The 23,724-nt window shown below is 53.7% G+C and overlaps 1 protein-coding gene across 3 annotated transcripts in view; it reads left to right on the forward strand.

Annotated features, from left to right (window-relative positions):
• NPHP4 (nephronophthisis 4) overlaps nucleotides 1–23,724 on the forward strand; it is a 138,338-nt gene that overhangs the window by 110,944 nt on the left and 3,670 nt on the right. For 2 of the 3 annotated variants that reach the window (XM_010849957.1, XM_010849958.1), the window contains exons 19-27: nucleotides 1,071–1,251; nucleotides 6,868–6,993; nucleotides 11,418–11,629; nucleotides 15,159–15,385; nucleotides 15,580–15,766; nucleotides 16,614–16,697; nucleotides 22,180–22,336; nucleotides 22,842–22,927; nucleotides 23,468–23,553. In XM_010849957.1, coding sequence (XP_010848259.1) covers nucleotides 1,071–1,251; nucleotides 6,868–6,993; nucleotides 11,418–11,629; nucleotides 15,159–15,385; nucleotides 15,580–15,766; nucleotides 16,614–16,697; nucleotides 22,180–22,336; nucleotides 22,842–22,927; nucleotides 23,468–23,553 — 1,346 coding nt within the window. The remainder of the gene's footprint in view (nucleotides 1–1,070; nucleotides 1,252–6,867; nucleotides 6,994–11,417; nucleotides 11,630–15,158; nucleotides 15,386–15,579; nucleotides 15,767–16,613; nucleotides 16,698–22,179; nucleotides 22,337–22,841; nucleotides 22,928–23,467; nucleotides 23,554–23,724) is intronic. The other variant, XM_010849959.1, reaches the window with a different exon arrangement.

Genomic DNA, 23,724 nt, shown 5'->3' on the forward strand with positions numbered 1-23,724 from the left:
CCCCCACCCCGGGTCTCAGGACCCACCCCTGAGTGGGTGACGCCCCCAGGGCAGTGGAAGGAGCCAGGGGCAGTGTGTGCAGAGCACTGGGTGGGGTCCACGGCTGGAGAGGACTGAGCTACTACCGTCCTACCCTTTATGATTATTAGCTTTTAGAAAAGTCTCTGCAGTTTCTGAGGTGAGAAGCAATACCCTGTTTTTATTGCCATTGTTGCTCCCTGGGCAGCTGGGCGTCACCTCTTGCCTTGACCAGTGTCCCTCTGGAGGGGTCTTCACCCCATCTGGCCACCGAGACTCCTGAACCATGCCTGTGTTGGCATCATGTGGACAAGCACTGCTGAGCAAGCAGGGTCTATGCAGCTGGAAGCCCCCAGACCTGCTAAGGAGGGATCTGGTCTGAGTGTGTCCACCCCAGAGATGGACAGAGGACGGATGCTGGGGGGACAGGGCCAGAATTCCAGAAGCAGGAACTTAACCTGGCCCCACGCTTTTGTTTTTATGTGAAGTCGAGAGGCCTGGTCACCTTCTCCAGGCCATGCAGGAGGAGGGGCCCAGCCCTCCCTCCCTCCTGGCCCCACTACCCTTGGGCTCAGGCTGAGGACTGAGGGGTTAAAGTTGATTAGCAGAGAAGAGTGGGCTCCAGAACATCCCTATACTTCCTGGGTCTGCCTGGCCTGGCACGGAGCCTGGGTCTGGCCTGGAGACTTCCTGACCTGGCTCCGTCTGTCCTGTGGTCCCTCCTTAGACCCGCTGCCCATCTTTCAGCCACTCTGGAGCACTCCCGACCCTGCCTGGCATGCCCCCTGCCTTCCCTGTGTGGAGGCCCAGTGGAGACTCCTCAGGGCTCCCACTGGGCTTCCTCAGGGACCCCTTGTCATGCACTTCCCGACTTCCCCCTGCAGAGGGGGCTGTATGCGGGGCTGCCGGGCCTGCTTGTGTTTGCTCAGTGGGTGGACCGGGATGCACTTTGTTAAAGACCTGACATCAGTCTTTAACATCGAGGACTTGGGTTTTCAGAGCAGATGGCCTCTGCCTCAGCCCCCCTCTGACCCATGCCTTCTCCTCTGCAGCACCTTCTCCGCCAGGGGCGGCCGGCCGTGCAGGTCTCGCACGAGCTGGAGGTTGTGGCGACTGAATATGAGCAGGACGCCATGGTGGTGAGTGGAGACATGACCAAGTTTGGCTGCGTCAGACCCATCGACGTCCACACGGTGGTGAAGGGCCAGCTGCACTTGACCTTGGCCAACGTGGGTAAGAGCCCCCAGCAGCTTGACTGTTGTTCCCGGGTAGCCACTCTGCTTCCCATCTGGGGCGTGAGCCCCCTCAGGACAGTGGGCACATGGGCAGCAGCTCTCGATAGGAATTCAGCTCTCATTACTTGACCACTGAGTCTGCCCTTGATCAGCGAGTCTGCCCTTGATCGCTGAGCGTCTGTCACCGATCGCTGAGTGTATGTCCTGACCACTGAGTCTGCCCTTGATCGCTGAGCGTCTGTCATCGATCGCTGAGTGTATGTCCTGACCACTGAGTCTGCCCTTGATCGCTGAGCGTCTGTCATCGATCGCTGAGTGTATGTCCTGACCACTGAGTCTGGCCTTGTCCACCGAGTGCCTGCCATGATCCCAGAGCCTCTGTCCTCGACCACTGAGCCTTCCCTGGCACTGGTTGTTTGGCATTCCTGATATCTGGTTGGGGTTTGGGATTGTTTGCTGTCTCGGTCTTGCCCAGGTTCTGTTTCCTGTACTGTGCATGGGACGTCTCTGTGATGATCCTCACATAAGATGCCTGGCTTCAGGAGAGAGCTTGGTCAGCTCATAGCACTGCCTCATCGTGGGGGAGAGACAAGAGAACTGTTCCTAAGCTCCACATGCACAGCTTGGGGAGAGGAGCAGAAGGACAGAGGAGCAGAGGGACAGAGGAGCATAGGGATGCTGTCCTTCAGAGTCGAGCACCTTGACCTCATGTCAGATGGTATCCCAATAGCTGCTCAGCAGAGGCACCGAGGAAAGCCCTCTCTGGCCCTGGCATGGTCCTGCCTGGACATTCTCGGGTCTCCACTAAGCCCCTGATGGGACAGGGAACATTAGGCCCTCCAGGCCTGCCTGTGCCCGCCTCAAGGGAGAGGGCAGCATGAGCCCCATGGGGCTAGTGACCAGCCCACTCCATCCCCTCCAGGGGACCGTGGGAGGACTGAAAGCAGGACACCGCCAAGCCATTGAGGCTTCTGGACTCCAACCTCTGTCGCTTTCTTGGGGAATTTTCCATTCCTTACAGCCCAGCCTGATTTCAGAGCCTGCAGCCCCATGGGCCTCACTGACGCGTGCGGAGAGCCGGAGCCAAGCAGCGGGAACCAGCGCGGAGCTCATTAAGCTGGGTCTGAGGCTTCTGCTCGCTTGTTTACAGCTGTCGGATCCAAGGCAGCCTGGAAAACAGACAATATGGAAACAGCAAAACTCAATTAGGTCCTAGAGAAATAAATGAGCCGCGTGTGAGGAGCAGACATTATTCAAAAGCGCCCACAACAGAGGGGAGTTGCTAGAAACCTTCTTCTGCCTCTGAGATTGTGTTGGCTATTTTTATATTTAATTCACCAGCCCACAAATATGCAGTGACTCCAGGTTTTAAAATCTTATCTTTGGAAGAAAGATTAGCTCCATTATGTGTTATCTTAAATTGTCATTTTTATACTTTGCCTGCAAGACAGAGATAAGGCGGTGGGAAGGAGCCTGAGACAGCCAGCCTGGGAGGCTGCGCTGTCACCGAGCAGGGATGGATAACAAAGCGCTGAAGCTGCACGCAGCCCACTTGTACGAAGCGGCCGCACCGTGCTTTCCTCTGTATAGTCTGCGGTTTTCTGAAAAAAGAAAAATAAAAGTGTCATGGCTTTTATTTCTTTATAAAACTGGTTGTTCTGAGCCAAGCAGCAGGCGCGGGCCGGCAGAGGCGGTAATGGCTGTGTGGGCCTTTTGAGGGGACAGAGGTGGGGCCAGCAGACACCCGGACGACACCCGGGCCTCTATGTTCACAGCCGAGTTCAAGTGTGAGGCTGCGGATTGAGGCGTGACGGCCGGGTCCCCAGGAGTCTTTCTGTGGCAGAGGGTCGTCCCTGTGCTCTGCAGCTTCTCGGCTCAGACGAGCTTTTTGACACTCCTTTCGTGCCAGGCGCTTCTGCTGTTTGACCCTGGTGGCTCAGACAGTAAAGAATCTGCCTGTAATGCAGGAGACCTGGGTTCGATCCCTGGGTTGGGAAGATCCCCTGGGGAAGGGAATGGCTGCGCACTCCAGTATGCTTGCCTGGAGAATGCCACGGACAGAGGAGCCTGGCGGGCTACATCCACGAGGCCATAAAAAGTCGGACACACTGAGCAGACCAACACTTGCTTTTCATCATTTAGAGATCTCAGAATTTTTTATCCTGGGATCCTGCTTGTGCGTGTGACCACTGTATCTAAGGCCTCCTGAGGGACCAAGGGCTGCCCTGACCCCTGGCTCCACGGTCAAGTACTGGTGCTCTCGGGGTTATGGAAGCACCGGGTGCTGTGGACTTTGATGGATGACCTGGGTTTGGGGTCAAACAGTGTGATCACTCTGCATGGTGGGAGGCAGGGCGGCTGCCTAGCTGATTTGGGAGCCCTGCAGATTTGGGGGTGTCTTGGCTTCATATCCCCTGGAGAAGGAAATGGCTACCCACTCCAGTATTCTTGCCTGGGAAATCCCATAGACAGAGCAGCCTGGCGGGCTGCAGTCCATGGGGTTGCAGAGTCAGACTCAGCTGAGAGACTGGCACACTCTGCTCTGTAGCCATGTGTAGGTCGCCAGCTGTAACTTTCTGTCTCATGGAAGGGCACAAAAGCCTCAGCGATTTCAGGTCGCAAATTGTGCCCTTATTAGACGTGGCACCTTCGCCCCATGTGGTCCTGGAGCCGGTGTGCGAATGTAAATCCAGTTTCTCAAGATTACTACCCCTTTCTAAACCAGGGCTTCTCAGGTGGCGCTAGTGCTAAAGAACCCATCTGCTAATTCAGGAGACATAAGAGACAGGTTCGGTCCCTGGGTCGGGAAGATCCCCTGAAGAGAGGCATGGCCACCCTCTCCAGTATTCCTGCCTGGAGAGTCCCGTGGACAGAGAAGCCTGGAGAGTTGCCGTCCATAGGGTCGCAAAGAGTTGGACACGACTGAAGTAACCTAGCACCAGCACAATAGCATGTTTCTAAACAAACCGACACTCCAAATACAAATACAGTGGGAGGAAGTGATCAGGAAGCCCCGGACGGCCCCTGTCTGCCGGGGAGGTAACCACATGTGCTGCTGGGTCACACGCTGTGGTGATGGTTGGTCCTCCTGAGAGCCGGAGCTCCAAGGACACTGTCACCTGCCCCCGAGAGCTGGTGAGCAGATTTGGGCTTTGCTGCAGTTCCCTGGGGTTCTGTGGGTCTCAGTGGAGCTATTATCAGGCTCACAACACGCCTGCCTCCTCTCAACTGGATCCGGGTGGACCACAGGCTTCCTTGCCCACGACCCAGGGACCCACTCGCTGCAGGACTAAGGTGGTGGAGAAAGCCACGGCAGTGGGCCCGCAAGGACACTGCTGGTTCTCCCTTGTGGTGTTTGCCCTTGACCCAGCGCAGCCGTGGGAGGACTCAGGAAGTAATCGCTACACCGGCCAGTCTGACGTCGTCTTGGATGTCAGGGGATGAAGCCGACCTCAGATGTGAGAGCTCCTCTGAGTGAGGAGGGGTCAATACTAGGTTCCTTTCTCAGGGAGGAGGTTCACGATCCTAGGACGGTAGCTGCTGTCAGGTCAAAAATAGGTCCCACGGAGACGAGAAAAATGCTTAGCGGCTTCAGTTTGCAGGGGAAGATGGAAGACCCCTGGGAAGGGTGTGGTGGCAGCTGCAGGGGATGAGAGTGGACAGGGGGGCGGCTTCCTGGTGGTTCCTGGAGCAGCGACAGAACAGTTCTGACCGCGGACGCTGTGGGGCTGCTGCTGCCCCCAGGGGCTCTGGACCATGGGCTCCCACACCTGCCCATGCAGCCGTTTCCCTGGGAGGATGTGGAAGAAGCGGAACCTCCAGTTTGCCAGGACTGCATCTGAATGTGTGGTGGCTGGGTAGGTGACGGAAGCAGCTCCCTGTCACAAGAGGGGAGGCAGGAAGGCCTCCGGGAGCCGAGATTCCCAGAAAATGCTCAAGAGGACCAGAATGAAAGCTCTCCAAGGGCAGGACTCACTCACTGCGTCACCAGCCTTTAAACCTTGTTGCGTGAATTGCTCCTTGATTGACCAGAGATGATTTCTGTCTGTCGTTTTTATTTTTGGCCCTGCCACATGGCATGAAGGTTCTTAGCTTCCCAACCAGGAATCGAACGCTGTGCCCTCTGTTATGGAAGCTTGGTGCCTTAACCAACAGGGAGGTCCCTTGGTTTTTCATTTCTGAATCTGGCCTTTCCCATGCCCACAGCAGGCCTTTGTCCTCACTCATCTTTTAGGGGGATGGTCTGCTGTCGCACTGATGTGTTTGGGGTCTCCAACTGCAGTTCCAGGGTCTGCTGCTGTTCCTTGGGGTCTGGGGTGGCGGCCCCCCTCTGGAGCAGTGCAGGGACCTTGACCTCCCTTGGAAGGATGGCTACCCTCTTTCCAGCCTTGGCTGAGAACAGCCCAGAAAGAGTTCCCGTCAGGTTGCTAGAGACATAAACCCCACCGTTGTCCCTGAGAGGACAAGCTGACACCTGCAGGCAGGTGGGCGTGCTGATGCTTGGGCCCTGGGCTTGCCGTGAACAGCAGCCTCCCAGCAGCAAGTAGACTTGCAGAGGTGGGGCCAAAGGGGGCTGCTGAGCTGAGCAGGAGCATCACCCCCTCCCCTGGGTCCCATCCAGGGGGCAGGGTCCCCTTCTAACCCCTCCCAGAAAGACTGCCGGACACCCCAGATTGCCGGTGAGAGATGAGTAGCATGTCTTGTGTTTGGTGGTTGTTTCTGGATCTGACAGCTGAGCTCTGTCTGCCTCACCCCGAGGGGTGTCAGGTCCACGCAGAGAGGTGGTGGTCCCGAGGACAGGGCCCATTTACCCAGGTGAAGCATGTCTGCAGCAAACACTTGTCATCCCTGGGACCAGATGACACTGGAAGTAGTGAAGCCTGCCCCGGTTCAGCTGGAGGGAAATAGGGCTGGCCCTTGGGACACGCTGTCCCCTGACGCCACTTTGTCCCCTCCAGAGCTCTTTCAGCAAACAGCCCCCAGGCCCTGCATGGAGTCTCCTCCCCTCTACCTGCAGAGGCCCTGTGTGGAGGCTCCTCTCTCCCCAGGTGGCCCTGCATGGGGGCTTCTCTCTCACCCAAGGGCCCTCTATTGAGGCTCATTCACCCTTCCCCCAGGGGCTCTGTGGGGGTCTCCTCTCTCCCCGGGGAGGTCCCACATGGAGATTCCTCCCCGCCAGGAGTTTTTGGGTACAGATGTTTGCAGAAGGGTACAAAGGCCTTCCTGCAGCAGTGTGACACTCAAGGGCTGATGACAGAGTCTTTGACCATCCCAGAGCACGAGGCTGGGGTCCTGGGGACCTGCCTTGAGGGTCCTGAGCCCCAGCTCCTCTTTGGAGAGCAGATGGCTGCTCTGGGGAAGGAGAGGAGGTGTGGACCTGGAGAGCAGGCTGCTCGAGGGAAAACAGGCCTCTGCTGGCCACCCACCATCTCTGTTGCAAAACAAATTCAGGCCGAGAGTGGAATGTGGGGATGTTGGTGGGTCAGTGGGTATTTGAAGCCAGATCTCCTTATCAGGGGTGTATGTATGTTATCAGACTCTTTTCTGATATTAATGTCAGAATTAATTACTTAATTAATGCAGGGTGGTGTGTGTGTGTGGTGTTTTCATACAGGTCACTTGTGTGAACAGAGAGTAAGGAGTCCCAGTTCCCTGCCACCTTCCAGGTCGAGGGTCATCTCAAATGATGGAGTCGGCAACTTCATGGGAGGCAGCCTCCTGACAGCCGGGGGCCCCAGATGTGAGTGGAGAGGGCAAGGAACCTGTGGGTGGGAGGGGAGGGTTGTGCTTGGTGTGATGGGCCAGGGGGTGGGATGGAGTGAGGGAAGGGAGGCTGTGTGTGTGTGTGAATGTGTGTGAATGCGTGTGCAGGTACACACGTGTGAGGCTGTGTGGTGCCTGCTGTCCTGGATCTGGGGGTGGACTGGTGCTCAGCGTCTGGCTCAGTGGCCTGCAGGCCATGTTGAGTCACCATGCCCATCCACCCTGCCCTCTCCAGATGGTGGAAGCCACTGTTATTCTTCGGAGTTCATAGTCCTGTGAGTGACGTTTGTTTTTAGGCAGCGGCTGCTTTGTTGGGGAAGAGGAAAGGGAGAAAGGTCAGGATGAACAGAGACTGATTTTTAAAACTAGTTAGAAACTCCTCATGTCGGAAAGAGAAGAATAAACCAGTTAGGAAACTCGGGTGATAAAGACCTGGGCTTGGTGAAAATCTTGCATAACTGGGAAGATTTTCTGTCAAATGACTCACAGACCTAAATGTCAAATACTGTCCTTGGAATGAAAAGTGGAGGGTGCCCTTAGGAAAGTACCCCCCAAATGTTTTGGGTCATCTCATGTGAATCCAAAACCACCATGAGCTTCTTGTGTTGATGGCCCTTGATGTTGTTAGCCTTGAATCTGTGCCCCGGGTGGGAAGTCAGAGCTGAGGGGCTCAGGAGAAGGAGGCCTCCAGAATCCCAGAAGTCTCCTGGAACTTCAGCCCAAACTTTGTGGGTCCTCCTTGTTCTTCCTAGGAGAGGGGCCTGTGTACATTCAGATGTTCTAGGGGGTCTGCACTGCATGAGTCAGGCGACTCATTTTAATGTCAGAGAAGCTGAGGCAGAGAGGTCAGGTGATTTGGCCGGTGGCATGGTTAGGGTTGTGAACCGGGACTAGAGTCTGGATTCCCTGCTTTGGGGAATTACCCCCAGCTGGTCTCTCTGGTCACCCAGAGGATGGATGGAGAGCTGGCTGATGGAGCGGGAAGTCCCCATCCCTGGGAACCAGTGGGAGTTCAGTTCAGTTCAGTTGCTCAGTCAAGTCTGACTCTTGGGACCCCATGGATTCCAGCAGGTCAGGCCTCCCTGTCTATCACCAACTCCCGGAGCTTGCTCAAACTCATGTTCATCGAGTCAGTGATGCCATCCAACCATCTCATCCTCTGTTGTCCCCTTGTCCTGCCTTCAATCTTTCCCAGCATCAGAGTCTTTTCAAATGAGTCAGCTCTTCGCATTAGGCAGCCCAAGTATTGGAGTTTCAGCTTCAACATCAGTCCTTCCAATCAACATTCAGGACTGATTTCCTCAAGGGACTTTCAGGAGTCTTCTCCAACACCATAGTTCAAAAGCATCAATTCTTCAGCACTCAGCCTTCTTTATGGCCCAACTCTCACATCGGTACATGACTACTGGAAAAATCATATCTTTGACTAGATGGACAATTGTTGGCAAAGTAATGTCTCTGCTTTTTAATATGCTGTCTAGGTTGGTCATAGCTTTTTTTTCCAAGGAGCAAGCGTCTTTTAATCTCATGGCTGCAGTCACCATATGCAGTGATTTTGGAGCCCCAAAAAATAAAGTCTCTCACTGTTTCCATTGTCTCCCCATCTATTTGCCATGAAGTGATGGGACCAGATGCCATGATCTTAGTTTTCTGAATGTTGAGTTTTAAGGCAACTTTTTCACTCTCCTCTTTCACTTTCATCAAGAGGCTCTTCAGTTCCTCTTCACTTTCTCCCATAAGGGTGGTGTTATTTGCATATCTGAGGTTATTGATATTTCTCTTGGCAATCTTTATTCCAGCTTGTGCTTTATCCAACCCGGCATTTCACATGATGTACTCTACATTGAAGTTAAATAAACAGGGTGACAATATATAGCCTTGATGTACTCCTTTCGTACTTTGGAACCAGTCTGTTGTTCCATGTCTGGTTCTAGCTGTTGCTTCTTGACCTGCATACAGATTTCAGGAGGCAGGTAGGGTGGTCTGGTATTCCCGTCTCTTTAAGAATTTTCCACAGTTTGTTGTGATCCACACAGTCAAAGGCTTTGGCGTAGTCAATAAAGCAGAAGTAGATGTTTTTCTGGAATTCTCTTGCTTTTTCGCTGATCCAACAGATGCTGGCAGTTTGATTTCTGGTTCCTCTGCCTTTTCTAAACCCAGCTTGAACATCTGGAAATTCACAGTTCATGAACTGTTGAAGCCTTGCTTGGAGAATTTTGAGCATTACTTTGCTAGCGTGTGAGATGAGTGCAATTGTGCCATAGTTTGAACATTCTTTGGCATTGCCTTTCTTTGGGATTGGAATGAAAACTGACCTTTTCCAGTCCTGTGGCTACTGCTGAGTTTTCCAAATTTGCTGGCATATTGAGTTCATCACTTTCACAGCATCATCTTTTAGGATTTGAAATAGCTCAACTGGAATTCTATCACCTCCACTAGCTTTGTTCATAGTGATGCTTTCTAAGGTGCACTTGACTTTGCATTCCAGAATGTCTGGCTCTAGGTGAGTGATTACACCATCCTGGTTATCTGGGTCATGAAGACCTTTTTTGTATAGTTCTTCTGTGTATTCTTGCCACCTTTCTTAATATTTTCAGTTTCTGTTAGGTGCATCTTGTTTCTGTCCTTTATGTGCCCATCTTTGCATGAAATGTTCCCTTGGTATCTTTAATTTTCTTGAAGAGATCTCTAGTCTTTTCCATTCTACTGTTTTCCTCTAGTTCTTTGCATTGATCACTGAGGAAGCCTTTCTTATCTCTCCTTGCTGTTCTTTGGAACTCTGCATTCAGATGGGTATATCTTTCCTTTTCTCCTTTGCCTTTTTCTCAGCTCTTTGTAAGGCCTCCTCAGACAACCATATTGCCTTTTTGCATGAGCAGTATGAAGCCAAAAAGGTGGGTTTGTAAAACCCACGGCAGGGCCTGGCAGGCCAGGGGCTCCTCAGGGCAGTGCGGGGAGTTACAACAGTGAGGATTTGTTGAAGGGATTGAGAGCCTCTGGGGTCGTTGGTCTTCCGATCCCTATTTTGATCAAAACCAGAGGGTAGGGGTGCTCTACCAGAAGCCGTGTCTCCACCCCCCAGCAAAGTTCTGGAAGCAGGAAGTTGTGCCGAGCTCTACAAGGCGCTTACTGACTTCAGCAGTGTGGTCCTGCATGGTCACACTGGAATTTCATTTCTGGTTTCATTGGAACCCAGAAAGTCATTTGTCGGGGTGATGCAGTCTGAACACATTGGCTGGTCGATCACCCCTAGTCTTGCTTGTCTTCCACCCTGGCCCCTCCTTGTGCGACTGCGGGCCTTGGGCTGCTTGAGCCCGATCCAGATTGGAGCTCCCATCCCCGTGGAGCTGGACCCCAGATACAGGACATGTGCTCTTTTGGGGTGACAGTGTGAGACGTCTGCACCATCTCATGGCACCCGGAACCGGAAATAGCGCTTGTCTCTGTTGAGGGAGGATGTGGAGCACTGCAGCAGGAGGTGGAGACACACGAGGACGGGGAGTGGGTGCCTGGCCAGCAGAGTTCAGGCTCGGGGTTACATACTGTGGTTCTGGGGGTGCCTGGAGGAAGTACCCAGTTCCAGGTCGGGGGCTCCCTCCCACCTGCTCGCCTGTGCCTGGTTTCGTGATTGCCCAGGAGTCTGTGTGTCAGCTTGTGATGTGGCTCGTGCACACGTCACAGGAGCACCACGGATGGGAGGAAGGCAGTGCCGCGCTCCTGCCTGCCGGGGCCTGGCCTGCCTGCGGCAGCTTCTATTTGTCAGCTGCACCACTTTCCTTTGGGTCCAGGGTTCCAATAGAACCCCCGGGGGAGACGGTGCTTGGGGGGCCCCACCAGTCAGAGGAAGCAGGTGCAGAGCAGAGGGCTTGGGATGCAAGCCAGGGTGGTCCAGTCTTCACCCACTCCAGGGGCCTCAGGCTGAGGGACAGGACTCATCAGAGCCCCCGATTCCTGATCTGAACTTAGGGCTTGTGACACCTCCACCCAGGTGAGTTTGAGGACCTGCCAGGACTATGTGCTGGTGTTGAGGGTGCTCGCTGGAGGGGCTGGGGGTGAGCAGGGTCGCGGGCCTGGGTGAGGGTGTCTCGGGCCCTGGGGCATCCTGAGGGCATGAGCTTCTGCAACACTGAGCTTTTCCCTAGACCTAGCGGGGGATTCATACGTTTGCGTCCTGGGACCAAGACCAAACCCCCTCTATGTGAGAGGCTGGAGAAGGGCAGGATGCCGAGCAGGGCAGGATGCACCATTTCCACCCGTGTCAGCACCCCAGGGTTCATGAGAAGCTGGGGGCTTTCTGGGCTCCCTCGCTGGGTGAAGTGCTCTGGTAGGCATGGAGCCCTGGCTGTTTAGAGAGCGTAAACTCTGCCCTTTAACCTCTGAGCCTCTCTTTGAACCTTCCAGCAGTGAAAAATGTGGTCCAAGCTCAGAAGCTGGCTGATGTGGACAGCGAACTGGCCGCCCTGCTGTTCACACCCCTGAGACCAGGGGCCCGGGGGCCCCAGGGCATCAATCAAGAGGGGGATGCCGTCCGCAGGCGCAAGCTGGAGCGCATGAGGGCCGTGCGGCTGCGGGAGTGTGGATTGGAGCCGGGCCGCCGCGGGCTGGGCACGCTGGTGAGGCTGGGTCCTGGGTCCCCCAGCAGGAGTGGGTGGGTTCACCAGAACATTGCAGGAGCCACCCTGTCCCTTCTGCGTCCTTGTTACAGAACATGAGAGACTCAACTTCTCAGACATCAGGGGAGGTTTTCAAGCCAGAATTACGGCAGTGCTTTGAATAAAAGCCAATTCCTGGCCTCCATTCCAATAAATTGCTGGTGCAGGGTAGGGTCCTTGGAGCCTAAACTTTTAAAACAGCTCTGAGAGGGATTCTGAGGGTTCCCCAAGTTTGGGGAGCAAAGTCATGAGGACTTTATATCACAGGTGTCAGAGCAACTGTGATGATCAGAATTCCCACTTTGGACTAAAAATCTAAGTAAGACCCTGTAGTATTTTGCAGCTAAGAAACAGAAGATGGTTGTACTTTATGAGTTCATGGGATGAGGATCCCACAGAGGTCCTAGGGGCCTCTACATCAAGGCAGGTGGGTGTCTGAACAGATGGCAACCTTCTCCAGCCAGGCCTGTGCCCATGGCCTGTTGGACACAAACAGAGTTGCCATGCCTGGCCCTTACCCGGTGCCCACAGGTGGGCAAGGAGCCGCCCTAAGTTGGTGGGGGGAGGAAGGGCGTGGAGCACAGCAGGAGGGGATGTGAGAGGTGACATGGCCGGGTGGGGCCCAGACAGCCAGTGGACATGGGAGCCAAGCGCGGCAGCGTCTTGCTGCCATGGAGCAGACTATGGCTGTGAGGATGCCTCGAGGGGAGGCTGTCCCAGGGCTGGGTCAGGCCTCCTTCCGGGCCACAGGCCACTCAGTCTGCTGCCTCCTGTGCCGCCTCTGAGGGCCGATCAGCTGCTACCCGGGGACGCCAGGGGTCCCAGCCTCTGGGTGGCTGGCCACACGCACAGCAGGTCCTCTGCCCGACAACTGCCAGTGCTGTTGTTACCAACATCATTATTATGATTAATTTAGCTGGTTTCCTCTTATTTGATATGTTCTGATAGAGAAAATCAACAGCTCAGAACCCTTGTTTTGAATACATCAGTAAATTTGAAAGTAATTGGATTTCCAAATACAAGAAAATTTTCTGCTAAATTGTGATGATTTCCTGGGTTCATAGCCCTGGGGAATTTTGAGGTGAAAGTAACCCGATTTATCAAATATACAGTAGTCTCTCTCCCTTTCAGAGCTTTCTGGAAAGATGCCCATCTTTGAAGCAGAGATGGAAGTTCTGTGAAGTCAGTGGGTCCTCAGGAAGAGTCAGCAGGCACCGTGTCCTGGCTGACCCTGCACACGTGTAGCGCATGGAACCGTGTGGTTCCATAGACCCCAGGAGCTGGGGGTCATGTGAGGACAGTCAGGAGACAGCTAGGGTTGCAGCTTTCTTTCCCTGATGGTCAGACTCAAGGCTGAGGGTCTCCAGCTTCTGGGGGGAAGGTGGTTGGCCTGGGGCCAGGAGTGCAGAGTCAGAACCTCTGGTGGGCCCTGGGGCAGACACAGCGTCCATGTGAGGGCACTCGGCTCGCCCTGTGCCCAGTGCCCAGGTCAGCAGCTGCCCCAGTGACTGCTGTTGGCACCGCCCCCTCTCTCTGGCGCCTCGGGATTGCCCCTCACACTAGAAAACTGGTGGCACTAGTCCCATGTTCCGTGTTGTCAGACCACGCCAAGTGCCACGGAAGACAGGGCTTTACTTTCCAGAAATGCCAGTGCGTGGTTCACGAGTGTCCCTGTGCTGGTGGGTGGCGCGACCCTGGACCAGTCTTGGGGCCGCAGTACCAACCGCTGCCTCTGGGAGCCTGAGGGGTCCAATACGTGTCATCACCTTTGCCTGCGTGGGTTCTGAATTAAGACAGAACTATGGCAGAAAAAGACCAAGACATCACCTCTGTTTTACTGATGGCTTTCGGCATACCTGATGACTCAGATGGTAAAGAATCTGCCTGCAGTGTAGGAGACCCAGGTTCAATCCCTGGGTCAGGAATATCCCCTGGAGAAGGAAATGGCACCCCACTCCAGTATTCTTGCCTGGAGAATTCCATGGACAGAGGAGCCTGGTGGGCTACAGTCCATGGGGTCGCAAAAATTTGGACATAACTGAGCAACTAACACTGACTTTTCACTTCACCAGTTATAAAGGTGATACTAGAGGACTGGCTTGTGTGTGTATGAGACTGAGCTGGGTTAACAGTCTGGGTGGTGCCAGGCAGCTGCAGATGGTGCCAGACCCTTCAGGCGGGTCCATCCTTTCTAGCCTTTACCCCTGGCCTGGAGCAGTGCGGGGACCTTAAGCCCTGGGCCAGACTACCTCTGTCTGTGGCGTTACCCACCCAGCCTACGATGAACTGGGGAGTGGCCGTCGCTGCGCTCATCTAGGCAGTCAGTCTGAAGATGTGGCAGCACTGCGCCCATCTTCACGGGGCCTGTCCCCCAGAGCCCTCGTCCTGGGGCCTCTAACTGGTGGGCAGTACAGGCTGTGTCCCCTCCACTTGGAGACAGGCTGGAACAGCCCTCTGTTTCAAGTCCAGGTTGAAAAGCCCAGCTCTGTTTGTTTCTCACCCTGAATTAGGTCTGGCTGTGGTGTCCAGCCCAGCCTGGCAGAGGTTCCATTCCATAGAGAAGCTCTGGTCGTAAAATGCCCACATAGGGAGGTCTCAAGTATCAACACTACGGCCCTCCTCTTTTCAAATCCCCCGGGAGAAACAAGGCTCAGCTTCATTCTCCTTCTGGGGAAAGGCCAGAGTGTTGGCTGTGGGGAAGTCAATATCCAAATTAATTTAAGTCGGAAGTCAAATTTGGTCCTTGCCTTCTGTGTCAGAGTCTGAAGGCATTCAGCCATCTGGGGCTCCTCCGTGTTTGGAGCTCCTTGCGGCCTCCCCAGCACATGGCGCCTCCCCAGGTCCTGGCCTTGAGGTCTGATGGGCCTCACCCTTCACTACAAGGCGCCCAAGAAAAATAAGCCCACCTCCAGCCTCTAACACACCTGGGGTGGCCAAGCCTGTGGAAATATGAAGCATTTGAAGAAGGAGGTGGACAAAGGACCCACGCCAAGACCCGCCATGGCAGCGTGCCTGGGTCTGGACCCTGACCCAGCTGGCGGTCAGTTAGGCCTGTCCACAGCCCCTCCTGTGACTCTGCTTGCCGACAGGACTCCTGCTGCCACTGCTGCAGACCTGGCTGGGGAGCCGGTCACATGTCTTAGTTTTGGGGCTATTCTCTCCTCTTTTATTGGCAACTTCTGCTTTTAGTTTCTCACTGCGCCCAGGTGGGTGGTTGTGGTCTCAGGGGGCGTGTGGGCAGACCTCACCTCCCGTGGGTACATCACCTGCGGGCAGAGGGAACCAGGGCTGCTGCAGACAGGCAGTCCCATTCTCTGTCCCCTGGGGCTGGAGGCGGCCAGTCCCACCCAACCCCCGAGTCCAAGAAGGGGGTGGTGTTGATACCAAAGGAGTCTGGCATTTGGGGTGGAGAAGGGGAGGTGGTCAGATAACAGCCCTCGAGCCGTGTCGAGCCTCAGGACCACAGCCCCCTCGGCCCCTGTGTCTGCAGGCCCAGCAGAGCCTCCATGCCCAGCACGCCCGAGACCTGCAGGTCATTGCCGCCTACCGTGAGCGCACAAAGGCGGAGAGCATCGCCAGCGCACTGAGCACGGCCATCACCACGCAGCACACCATCCACGCCACCCTAGGCGCTGCCGAGTTCTTCGAGTTCGTCCTGAGGAACCCCCACAATGCGCAGCACACGGTGACCATCGAGATAGACAACCCCGAGCTCAGGTGGGATTGCGGGCGCCCCGTGAGGCCCCCAGCCTTTACCCTCAGCTCCAACTGAAAGCTGAGCTGGTTTTGCCCTTGAGGGTCCTGGCCGCCAGGTCTGAGTGGGTGGGGGCACCTACCCCTACTAACCCATCCCCCACCTCTGGGACTGACCAGAAGGACATTGTGCCCAGCGCCGTCTCCCCTCCCTCCAGTCTCATCCTGGATGGTCAGGAGTGGCGGTACTTCAAGGACATGGCTGACTTGCACACACCCCTGGAGGAGGACATGTTCCACCTGCGGGGCAGCCTGGCCCCCCAACTCTTCCTGCGACCTCGGGAGACTGCCCACATCCCCTTCAAGTTCCAGACTTTCTCTGTGGGCCCCTGGGCCTCGGCACAGGTAAGGAAGGCCAGTCTTCTTGTGCTGAGGGGCTGGCCGGGCACCTGGGAAAGCCTACTTTCCAAGTCATGTGGGAGATGGGGGCCTTGTCCTGTGTGGTGAAAGATGGTTAGCCCTTGACTGTCATTGTCTCACCTGCGCCCACCCCCATCTACCCATGCCCAGCACCTGCACTGTGATCCAGCAGCCCTGACAGGTCACTCAGCACTCAGGAAAGCTGGACCGCTTCCTCTTTATCCTCTTTATTAATTTGGTAGAAGAGCCTTTCTTAAATCTCAGAGGAGCCAACAGGTTGAAACTTTCTAGGGTTTTCTACTCTCTACTCACTGCTGCTTGCTCCCTGACATGAACTGCAGACACCTGGGGGTTTCTTGTGAGGGTGTGAGCAGAGTGCATGCTGTGATGGGCTGGGTACGGCGGGCGTGTTCTATCCTGACCCCGTGAGGTCAGCTCTGCAAGGGAGTGCTCACCACTGAGACCGGCATGAGGGGCTCACGGTTTTCAGTGCAGGCTCTCTGGATGCACTTTTGGGCCAAGAGGTTGTCTGGACTGTAGTGAAGGTGTCAGGCCTCTGGCTTTGAGCAGAGCTGGGTTATAGGCTCTGATCCCCCTTACAGCTCTCAGCATGCCCCGCTTCCTCTTTGGGGCGTGGGGGTTGGTTAATAACAGCAGCTGCCAGGGGTGGGGTCACTGTGAGAGTAAAGGGGCCTCTGAGGCCATGGACTCAGGGTGGCAGCCGTTCCTACAGGTAGAAGGTACTATAGGTAGAAGGTCCTGCAGGTGGGAAGAAGTACCTGTCACCCTGGGCCTCCGTCTCATGACCCCGGGGGCTCACGGTTCCTTGCAGGCCTCTGCTGAGCTGAGATCAGAGAAGGACATGGATGCCGGATCACCCTATAAGTCCAGCATGATGCCCACCAAACACGCCAAGGTAAGGGGCAGAGGACAGTAGGCCTCCCGTCTGGATGGTCTGAGGTCTGGCAGTGCCGGCCAGGGGTCCTCTGAGTGGAGGGTGAAGGGTGTCATGGGTTCTGTGGTTTGTTTATCAGGCCCCTGTGCCCTTCTCTGCACCTCTTAGAGGGAGGGGTCTAGGGTGGGGGTGGGGCAGGGCCCATGGAGGTGGACATTACATGTCCTAACAGGGCAGTGGCAGCTTCAACCGGATGCTGGTATGTTCTCCGGGCAGGGGTCTAGGATGGAAACACCTCCCCGGAGACTTGCTTAGTGGGAAGCCAGCATGCACCCCAACAGTGTCCGCTGTAGCCGGCACCGCATAGCCCCACACTCAGGGTCAGATGGGCCTTCGGACCCTGACAGAGCATCCCGTGTTGTGTAGAATCAAAGTGGCGTGTGTGTATGTCAGTGTGTTACTTCTGGGAAGTAGGACTTGCCTGTTGCCATCTCTGGGGACGGCTCTTTGCAGGGTGCACTTCTCAATCACCTGCCTGCCGATATAGGATGTCCTTAGGGGAGCCTGGGTCCCTGTTGTGTTCTTTTTTAATTTTATTGGAATACAGTTGATTTACAATGTTGTGTTAGTTTCAGATGGACAGCAAAGTGATCAGTTAGACATCTACATATATCCACTCTTTTCAGATTCTTTTCCCATATAGGTCATTATAGAGTATTGAGTTCCCTGTGTTATACAATAGGTCCTTATTAGGTATCTGGGAAACTGTTGTTTTATAGAAATTTGTTTTTGTTTTCTTTTTTTGGTAGACTAATGCCATTTGAAAGTCACTCAGTTGTGTACGACTCTTTGCAACCCCATGGACTGTACAGTCCATGGATTTCTCCAGGCCCTTTTGAAGGGCTTCCCTGATAGCTCAGTTGATAAAGAATCCACCTGCAATGCAGGACAGCCCAATTTGATTCCTGGGTCGGGAAGATCCCCCGGAGAAGGGACAGGCTACCCACTCCAGTATTCTTGGGCTTCCCCTGTGGCTCAGCTGGTAAAACATCCACCTGCAATGTGGGAGACCTGGGTTGAGGGGATCCCCTGGAGAAGGGAAAGACTACCCTTTCCAGTATTCTGGCCTGGAGAATTCCATGGGGTCACAAAGAGTCGAACATGACTGAGTGGCTTTCCAAAAACAAATGCCTTTTGAAAGTAAATGAAAGGAAAAACAAGAACACTTTTGCCCCGCCACTTGCCCCGAGAACAGATTTCCAAGACTGAGAACCTGGCTGCCTTGTGTCCCTGAGTCTCCCTGTCGGGGGGCAGTCCTGTGCCCATGACCTGTGACCCAGGAAAATTTGCTGTATTTTATTTAAACATGGAGCCACAGCTTTGCCTTTGTCTAAGGAATGTGTTGGAGAAGGTGATGGCACCCCACTCCAGTACTCTTGCCTGGAAAATCCCATGGATGGAGGAGCCTGGTGGGCTGCAGTCCATGGGGTTGCGAAGAGTCGGACACGACTGAGCGACTTCACTTTCACTTTTCACTTTCATGCATCGGAGAAGGAAATGGCAACCCACTCCAGTGTTCTTGCCTGGAGAGTCCCAGGGATGGGGGAGCCTGGTGGGCAGCCGTCTATGGGGTTGCACAGAGTCGGACACGACTGAAGCGACTTAACAACAACAACAAGGAATGTGTCAACTTCTTAGTTAGGGCTAGAAATGAAATCTGAGAGGCTAATTTTTCCTTACATGAATTTGGAGTTTTAAAACAAATCCCAGACACCTTATGAGTTTACTCATAATTACTTCCGTATGTATCTCTAAACTGATAAGGACTAATTTTTTAAGCTGGCCTTGTGCCATCATCACTGCCCCCAGATTAGCAGCAGGTCCTCGGGATGGCCCAATGTCCAGTCCGTGCTTGCTCATCTTTTTGGGGATGGTCTGTGGAAGCTGGGGTTCACTGTCCTCAGCACTCTGTCCCTGGAGTCACTGGGGGTGGGCCGGCCATCCTGGGCCAGCCTCACTGGGCTGATTGTAGCCTCACGTGCAGAGGCTGAGGCAGCTGGCTGTTCCTGGTGGCTAATGTGTCCACTAAAAGCCCACTGTCCACACCCGTTATTCCATCAGGATGGAAAATGGTGAAACTCCATTTCTCTCATTGTTCCTGTACTTACTGCTCATGATTCTTCTATAAATAAGAACTTCTCCCGTCAGCAGTTTGGTTACCCTGAAATATATCTTATAGCTCCTGTGCCTTTTTAAAAAAAAATTATTTATTGTTGTGCCTTTATTCATTTATTTTTTTGAAAACAGAAATACCTTTTTTTTTTTAACTTTACAATATTGTATTGGTGTTGCCATATATCAACATGAATCTGCCACAGGTATACATGTGTTCATTATCCTGAACCCTCCTCCCTCCTCCCTCCCCCTACCATCCCTCTGGGTCATCCCAGTGCACCAGCTCACAGAGACTGAACAAGTGAGCCTAAAAAAGTGTCCACCACCGCCCCCTTGTGTCAGGGTGGAAATTAGACACTGAAGAGACCAGCAAACAGAAGAAGCTAAAACAGAGGGAACCGACTTGGAAGTGACAGGTGATACTGGATGCCTTTTTTTATTTTGAAATAATCTCAAACTTGGAGTTATAAGAATAGTGCAAAGAATTGCCATGTCTTATTTACTCAGATTCCTAGTTGTTGACATTTTACCTTCGCCTTATCATTTTGTGTCTATATTTATCCATATATTTTTTTTTTCTGAGCACTTTGAGAATAAGTTATGTGCAAAATGCCCAGTTGCTCCTTGAAACTTAGAATTTGTATGTCCTGAAAATAAGGATACTCTACTCCACAACCACAGTTGTCCAGTCGCCAAGCCCTGTCCAACACTTTGCAACCCCATGGACTGCAGCAAGCTAGGCTCCCTTGTCCTTCACTGTCTCCTGGAGTTTGCTCAAACTCATGTCCATTGAGTGGGTGATGCTGTCTAATCATCTTATCCTCTGCTGCTCCCTTCTCCTTTTGCCTTCAGTCTTTCCCAGTATCACAGTCTTTTCCAGTGAGTTGGCTTTTTGCATCAGGTGGCCAAAATACTGGAGCTTTAGCTTCAGTGTCAGTCCTTCCAGTGTATATTCAGGGTTGATTTCCTTTGGATTGACTGGTTTGATCTCCTTGTTGTCCAAGGAATTCTCAAGAGTCTTCTCCACACCACAACTCAAAAGCATCAATTCTTCAGTGCTCAGCCTTGGAAAATCAGAAAATTGACACTGATACAATTTCATCATAGGCCTGGATTGCATTTTCCAAATATCCCAACCCTGGACCCCTCACCCACCTGGGGTCCCACGGTGCGTCAGGTGGTCCCACCCAGTTTTTCTCACCTTCCACAGCCTCAGTACTTTGGATGCACAAAGGCCAGTTCTTCCACCTGCCCCTCAGTCTGGTTTGTCTGGTGTTCGCGAGTCAGTGGGTTCAGGCTGTGCCTCCAGGGCTGGACGAGCACAGATGGTCTGCTGTGTTCTTCTCAGAGCCTCTGATCGGGAGGGACACAATGTCGATTTGTTCTATTTCCAGTGATGTTAATTTAACATCTTACTTGGTTAAGATGGTGTCTGCCAGGCTCCTTCAATGTAAAATTAATTCACAAGTATTTTATAGATGATAAGTAGAACTATAGTGTTTTGTCAGGAGATACTCAGATTATGTCAATATTTGAGTTTTGTCAGGAGATATTCAGACTATGTCAATATCTTGTTCCTCATGCAACTTCTGCTGCTAGTTTTCATATCCACTGATGATTCTTTTTTTTTAATTGAAGTATAGTCAACTTACAGTGTTGTGCCAATCTCTGCTGTACAGCAAAGTGACTCAGTTTTACACATATAGACATTCTTTTTAAAATAATTCTCCCCTGATGATTCTTGCGTGATGGTTGGCTGTCGGTGACTTTCAGATTCGATCATCCCTTCTACGTTCTAAGTGACTAGGCAGCACTTTGCCTCCCTCCATTCATTCCTGTAGTTTATTTGGCACCATTTTGGAGCGTGAATTCTTTTTTCGTTCAGCAGGTGGTCATTTGTCACTGTCTTTCTCTGTTTTACTGCTCATCCACCAGGGGCTTCTGCTTTGAGCTGGCCCCTGTGTCCTTTTGACAGATCCCTGCCATCATTGGATCTTTTCCTTAGTGCCCGGCACATGAGATGTTCCGTCTTGAATCATCTTAGACTTTCTGCTCTGTGTCTGGATCAGCCAGTTATCTAAGGTTCCTGTTAGTGGAGAATGGTGTTTAGAAACTAAGGTCTGGTGCTGGGTGTGCTCATTATGACTGGGGTGCCCTTGCTCCTGATCCCTCTGAACAGATCCTCGGGCTAAAAAACAGTCGGTCATTGTAGAGCTAAAAGTCCCAGAATAGCAGTGAAATTCCAGCAGGAGTGTCAGTGCACAGCTGCCAGGAATGTGGGTGCAGTGGTGGGGCTCCCCTCCCAGTGGATCATGAAGCCGGGTTAGCACATACAAAGCATGGAAACAGACTTGGGGACAGATGCATGGGGCAGTGGCTTTCAGGTGACCCTCCGAAAAGGTGGAGCCAACATGGAGTCACTTAAAGACCCGGAGGGAAGGGTGAAGACACACAAGGGATAGTGACCGCGCGTTCAGAAAGGGCTCCCTGGAGAGGGCGGCCGTGTGCTGGGGTCCAGAGGGCGGGCAGTGTGCACCTTGTGCCTGTCTCACACTCACGTGGCCTCATGGGCAGCTGTCCAGTTATCATGTGTCCAGTTACACATCTAAGCCTTCATAGTAAAACCCACAAAGTGGAGGAGCGACCTTTCCATGTGGAAGGTCTCTCTGGGGTCCTGAGCTTTGCGCCGATGTGGGAAGGTTGTCCAGCTGCGGGGTTGACCGTGTGCTGCTCTCCATCCTGGCTCCCGAGAGCTTGCTGGGCTGGCCGAGTCCCGGAATAAAGACACTGGCTCCATCATCTCCCCAGTTAGAACCTCTCTTGGATACATTTTTTTTTTTCAGTGAATAATGATTTTTTTTTAAAAAAGAAAGTTTGTAGCCATTTGGGTTTAGGCACAGCCCCCTTTTACCCTCTGGGGGATGTGCTGTGCTTCCCGCCTCTGAGGGCCTGGTGGGGTTAGTGTCTAGATCTTCTAGAATGACTTCCCAGCACATGCAGGCAGCGGGAGCGTCGGAGGGGGACTCAGGGCTGCAGACCTTTCTCACTGGCCTTCTGAGCACTTCCCTTCCCTCCAGGAAGTGGCAGGAGCGGCAGCCGCATGTGGTCCACGTGTGTGGAGCCTGTGCTGGGCTGGTCCCCTTGGGTGGGCACCCACGACTGCAGACCCTGTGTGTCTGACTCTGCCTGCCCTTCCCACCTCCTGGGGGTGAGCAGACCCTATGGGGACCCCCACCCTGTCTGTCCAGAGAGGTGCCGTGCACGCAGCTGCCTGAGACCCCGTGTGCAGGTCCTGACCCTGCACTGCCCGCCCTCCGCTCTCCGGCAGGTCCTGTTCCGCGCGGGCAGCGGCAAGCCCCTGGCCGTGCTCTGCCTGATGGTGGAGCTGCAGCCTCACGTGGTGGACCAGGTCTTCCGCTTCCACCACCCGGAGCTCACCTTCCTGAAGAAAGCCATCCGCCTGCCACCCTGGCACACGCTTCCAGGCAAGGTCCCGCTCTCCCCACGGCCGGCCTGGGGCAGGTTCAGCAGGTGGAAAAGGCTTCTCCCGAGGGTGACAAGTATTCTTCCATCAACCCGGGATGCTCTTAAACAACCCAGCATCACCTCCTGCCTGAGCGTTTGACACGGTGACCTTCTCTCGTCCCTCTTCAGTGGCAGGGCGCCCGTGGCCCTCGGATTCCATCCTGAAATCCACAGCCCGGGGAAGGTCTCCGGCCTCGGGTGTCGGGCTCTGTGCTGCCCTCCGTGTTGGGCCTGGGGGTTCACCTGCTGATTCACTTCTCCCTGGTGCCTTCAGAACAGAACTGAGCCTTTGTATTTGGCTCCTGGCTCCGTGGTACCCCCCAACTTCCTTTGGTTACTCCCTTGGGTGAGAAAGAAGCGCTGGTGTTCACACAGACAGCTGTGTCCCCTAGTGTGTTTCGTTAAGCACCTATGGGGGTCTTGGCTTTTGGGAAAAGACATTTGCTTTCATATTCCCCCCTCCAGGTGCCCCTGTAGGGACTTCCAGTGAGGACCCCCCTTTCCATGTTCGATGTAGTGACCCGAACATCATTTGTGAGACACAGAGTGTGGTAAGTTCTGTGGCCCTGCCCTCTCCAGGCCCTGCCTACCGTTTGCATCCCAGGTGTCCTGCAGCCTCTTCATTTTAGGTTTTCACTGAAGTGGCTTGTTTCTAAGCTGCTAAAGGGCTATTTTGACATCCTCATGAGAGTTTTATGAATGAGTTTTCATTTTTCCTGCTAGCAGATCAGTTCCTTGATTATCTGAATTTAAATTAAAAAAAAATGCGTGAGGCAAACAGAATAAAGTGAGTGGTAATTAAGGCACTTATTAATTGCCATTGTGCAAGGATAACGGCCATAATTATGTTATGACTGGTTAGGAAATGGGATAAAATCTCCTGCAGAATATAATTATTAAACTCAATATGAAATCAAGAAGTTAAGGATTTTTCTCTTTTGCAGTGACAAAAATAATGAATTCTGACAAGTACAGAAAATTAAAAACCTGTTGGGGGAGGGGGCCCGGTTCACACCTGCATTTGCTTCCTGGGGACTTGGGGAGCTGGGGTTGGAGCCCAGTGTTGCTGTGATGCGCCCCTCTGTCGACAGGGCCCCGGGGAGCCCCGTGACGTGTTCCTGAAGGTGGCCAGTGGCCCTAGCCCAGAGGTCAAGGACTTCTTTGTCACCATCTACGTGTGAGCGTGTGGGCCCTGGTGGTGTGGAGGGTGGGGGTTGGTGAGGAGGCAGGCTGGGGACCGCTGGTGGCCCTGGAAGTGCCAGCCCTGTGGCTTCTACACTTGTGGTGAGGAGGCGGGTTGGGGACCGCTGGTGGCCCTGGAAGTGCCAGCCCTGTGGCTTCTACACTT

Source organism: Bison bison, unplaced genomic scaffold, assembly GCF_000754665.1.
Source record: "Bison bison bison isolate TAMUID 2011002044 unplaced genomic scaffold, Bison_UMD1.0 scf7180017864289, whole genome shotgun sequence".
NCBI lineage: Eukaryota > Metazoa > Chordata > Mammalia > Artiodactyla > Bovidae > Bison > Bison bison.